This window comes from Ahaetulla prasina, chromosome 17, assembly GCF_028640845.1.
Source record: "Ahaetulla prasina isolate Xishuangbanna chromosome 17, ASM2864084v1, whole genome shotgun sequence".
Classification (NCBI taxonomy): Eukaryota; Metazoa; Chordata; class Lepidosauria; order Squamata; family Colubridae; genus Ahaetulla; species Ahaetulla prasina.
The window spans coordinates 13,235,752-13,239,274 of record NC_080555.1 but is presented as its reverse complement, the minus strand read 5'-3'; the positions used below and the strand labels follow the sequence as shown (position 1 = coordinate 13,239,274).

The 3,523-nt window shown below is 58.1% G+C and overlaps 1 protein-coding gene across 1 annotated transcript; it reads left to right on the top strand.

Moving 5' to 3' along the window:
- The first annotated feature begins 332 nt into the window (after positions 1 to 332).
- BGLAP (bone gamma-carboxyglutamate protein) lies at positions 333 to 3,046 on the top strand. The gene is made up of 4 exons (XM_058160566.1): positions 333 to 508; positions 781 to 825; positions 1,297 to 1,357; positions 2,751 to 3,046. Exons 1-4 carry the CDS (start codon positions 448 to 450, stop codon positions 2,899 to 2,901), a joined length of 318 nt encoding a protein of 105 aa, XP_058016549.1. The 5' UTR covers positions 333 to 447; the 3' UTR covers positions 2,902 to 3,046.
- The last annotated feature ends 477 nt before the right edge of the window (positions 3,047 to 3,523 follow it).

Sequence of the window (3,523 nt, the reverse complement as noted above, 5' to 3'; positions counted from 1 at the left end):
GAAGACGGGTGAACTTGTGGGAGTCGAAGTCCAGACAACTTAAAAGCTGCTAAGGTTGGTAAACACGCCTGCACTGAGCAGGGGCTGGACTAGATGACCTCTGAATTTCCCTCCAAATATGCTGCAATGAAAACTTACCTGAAATTTACATCTCCCCTTACACCCCACCTTGAGGGGAGGGGGCTCGACTCAGGGCACCCCCAAAGCGCTCGGAGCTCCGCCAGCCTCCCCGAAGCGTCTGCCCACACGCGCTTGGCGGAGTCCCCGTCTTTTCCAGCCTCCCCTGGCTCGGAGCCTGGCAGCTTTCCCGCAACGCCCCCGGGAGCCAGCGGCGGCGGAGGCGGTGGTGAGGCGCCCCTTCGGCTGCCAAGGCCAGCTCGGGCGAGTATAAAGGGGGCGCCGGGCAGCCCAGGGCGAGAGAACCGCCCGGAGCATCCCAGCCTCGCCATGAACGCCCTTCTGCTGGCCACCCTCTGCGCCCTGGCCGCGCTCGGTCTCGCCCATACAGGTAAGCGAGCGGTGGGCAGCGGAGCCCCCGCCGCGCCGCTCCCGGCCGAGGGTCTCCCGGTGCCCCGGTCCGGGGAAGAAGAGCCGCTTGGCCCAAGAGAGGGCTGCTCCCCCGGGAGGGAAGGGTGCCGCGGGGTGTCTGCAGCCTCCAGCCTGCGCTCATTCCCCGCTCCCCCTCGGGCTCCCTTCCCCAAACCCAGCGAGCCCCCCAGGACAAGGCTGGCAGAGGAAGCCCCCTCGCTGAGGCGCCCTCCCGCTCCTCCTTTTTTGCAGGGGCCGCGCAGTCCCGGAGTGTCGACGAGCCGCCCAAGTCGGAAGGTGAGTGGAGCGCCTTCTCTTATGCTCCCCCCTCCCACCAGCCCAGCCCAGGAGAGGGGCAACCTTGAGGCGCCTCTGGGGCTCCTGGCATCTTCACACTTTGCAGATTTCCTAAGCCCTTCTGGCGCTGCCCCACTTGAAGCGGCCCTCTCTGCTGGAGCCATGCCAACGGGGGGGGGGGGGGGCTGCAGAGGAGACCCCCGTCCCTGCCCTGCCAGTCGGGATGGCGCCCTTTGGCACTGCTTGGAGTGGCAGACCTCACTTGTGCCGACTCTCAGCTCAGGGCTGGGGAATGGCCGGGGTGCCTTTGCAGGAAGGATTTAGAGGAAGAGGCCGCCTCGTCTTTCTGTTCAAACCATGAGGACTAGAATCATGCAATATACCTCCAACTGGAAACAGAGTTTCCCAGTTGCCCTTCCTCGGCAGGTGGGGGGGCGGCCCCTGTCCTAAACACACCTTCCTTCCCTGCAGCTTTTGTCTCCAAGCGTGTGGGGGCTGAAATCGTGAAGCGACTGAAGAGGAACTACAACAGGTACGGGAAAGTGGGTGCTCTCCATGGGCTGGCTGACCCATCCCATCCCTGAACTTCCCAGGAGCAACTCTGGAGTCTGCAACTCCCTAAATTCCCAGCCCCCCTCCCCTCCCCCACAGCAGTTGGACTCCATGAACATTTCCAGATTGCTGCCAGAAACCCCAACTTGGGGGTGGGGGGAGCATCAGAAACCTTGAGTTGGAATGACCCTTGAGACCATCTAGTCTAGCCTGCTGTCCAGAGAGGAATCCTGGTTAAAAGCCAGACTCTGATTTGCAAGAAGCTTTGGCTGAGATTCTAGAAGCAGCTGGGTTCAAGAAATATGGGAGGGGGCCACAAAATGGGGGAGCCCCCCTCCCTCTTACCCAGGGTGAGATTCAGGGGGCCTTCATTACGGGCACTGAAGAAGGGTTACGAGTTCAAGCCAAGGCCTGGCCCCTTCTTCACAAGGACCACGGGAGACCGGGCTGATCACCAAACACTATTTGCACACACACACACAGTCACCTTTGACCTTTCCTTGGGGAAGAGGCTGTGACTCCCTGGGGTTTTGAGTCCGAAGAAAGCAAGAGACCCCTCGGAAGGTCCTTGAGGAAAGTCAGGTGATGCGGAGACTGGTTTTGGAAATGGTGGGGGGGGGAGAGAGAGAGAGAGAACAGAACAGATGGAAGTGGCCTTAAAGGTCATGTAGTCCAACCCCTTGCTCAAGCAGGAGACCCAACCATTTCAGACAAATGGTTGTACAGTCTTTTTTTTTTGAAAGCCTCCAATATTGGAGCACCCACAACATCTGGAAGGAAGCTGTTCCACTGGTTAATTGTTCTCACTGTTAGGAAATTCCTCCTTAGTTCCGGGTTGCTTCTCTCCTGGATTAGTTTCCACCCGTTGCTTCTTCTGCCTTGTGGTGCTCTGGAGAATAGGGGGATCCCCTCTTCTTTGGGGCAGACCCTCAAATATTGGAAGAAAGAGATGGAGAACTGGAGCCAGAGTTGAGCTCGAGACGGGAGGGGAAGCAGCGGGGCAGATGGGTGGGCTGGCCCCGAGGAAGGAGTAACCCAGCAGGCCAGGCTGTGGGGCAGAATTCCTCAGACCTGGCAACTTTAATTCTGGGAGTTTAAGTCCACACTTCTTAAAGTTGCCAAACTTGAGGTACTCTGCTCTTGGGTCATATCACAGACCCTCCCCCCCCAATCAGGGGAAGCAGCTGGTGTGTTGTGTGACACAAAGGGACTGTACCGGAGAGGTCCTTTCCCATCAATAGGCACCAAAACTGGTGGTCCACCCACTCGCTTGCCCGCCTCCCTGCCTTCCACCACAGAGTGACCAAGCCTTGTCCCAGCGAAGCCCCCCAAGGCCTCCCCCAATCACCCTCTCCCTCTTGCTTCCTTCACAGTGGCTACGATGCTGCTGGGGCTGCCCCCCAAGTGGCCGTGAACCCCCTGGAGGCCCAGCGGGAGGTCTGCGAGCTCAGCCCCGCTTGTGACGAGTTGGCCGACCACATCGGCTTCCAAGAAGCTTATCGGCAGTTCTACGGGCCCGTCTAGCCCACCGGTGTTTCTGCAGCCCCCAGAGGACCCCTCCCCTTCCTTTCTCTCCACCCCCAATCAAAGCTGCTTGTAACTTTGCTCTCTTTGTAAGACGCTTGGGGAAATTTGTAGTTTTATGTTCTAGGAAAAAAAAAATAAAGGAAAAAACCCCAGGATCTGCTGCAGGTTATTTCACTTTTCTATGATGGAGAAGGGGGTGTTGCCCAATGGCGCCCCACGAGGGGGGTTCCTTTCTGCCCTTTACAGCCACCCCAAAGGAGGAAAGCATGAAGACCTCTGAGACCTACAAGGCTAAATGCCTCCCCCCCAAGAAATTTCAAATGCCTCCTTTCAACTATTGTCGTTCGTTTCAGCCATTCGTCCAAGTCCGACCTGTGGCCAGTCTATGGATCAGCCCTCTCCCTGCCCCTCTGACCCACACCGGCTCCTTCAGATCCACCAGTGCTATCCGTTAGAGCAGGGGTCTCCAACCTTGGCAACTTTAAGACTTGTGGACTTCAACTCCCAGAGTTCCTCAGCCAGCAAAGGAACTCTGGGAATTGAAGTCCACAAGTCTTAAAGTTGCCAAGGTTGGAGACCCCTGCTTTAGAGTGTCCAGCAAGTGGATACTTGGTGGGGG

Coding starts and splice junctions, on each gene's coding strand:
- BGLAP (XM_058160566.1), top strand. CDS start 448: ATGAACGCCCTTCTGCTGGCCACCCTCTGCGCCCTGGCCGCGCTCGGT. Junction 509..780: donor GCTCGGTCTCGCCCATACAG/GTAAGCGAGCGG, acceptor CCTTTTTTGCAG/GGGCCGCGCAGTCCCGGAGT. Junction 1,358..2,750: donor CTGAAGAGGAACTACAACAG/GTACGGGAAAGT, acceptor CTTCCTTCACAG/TGGCTACGATGCTGCTGGGG.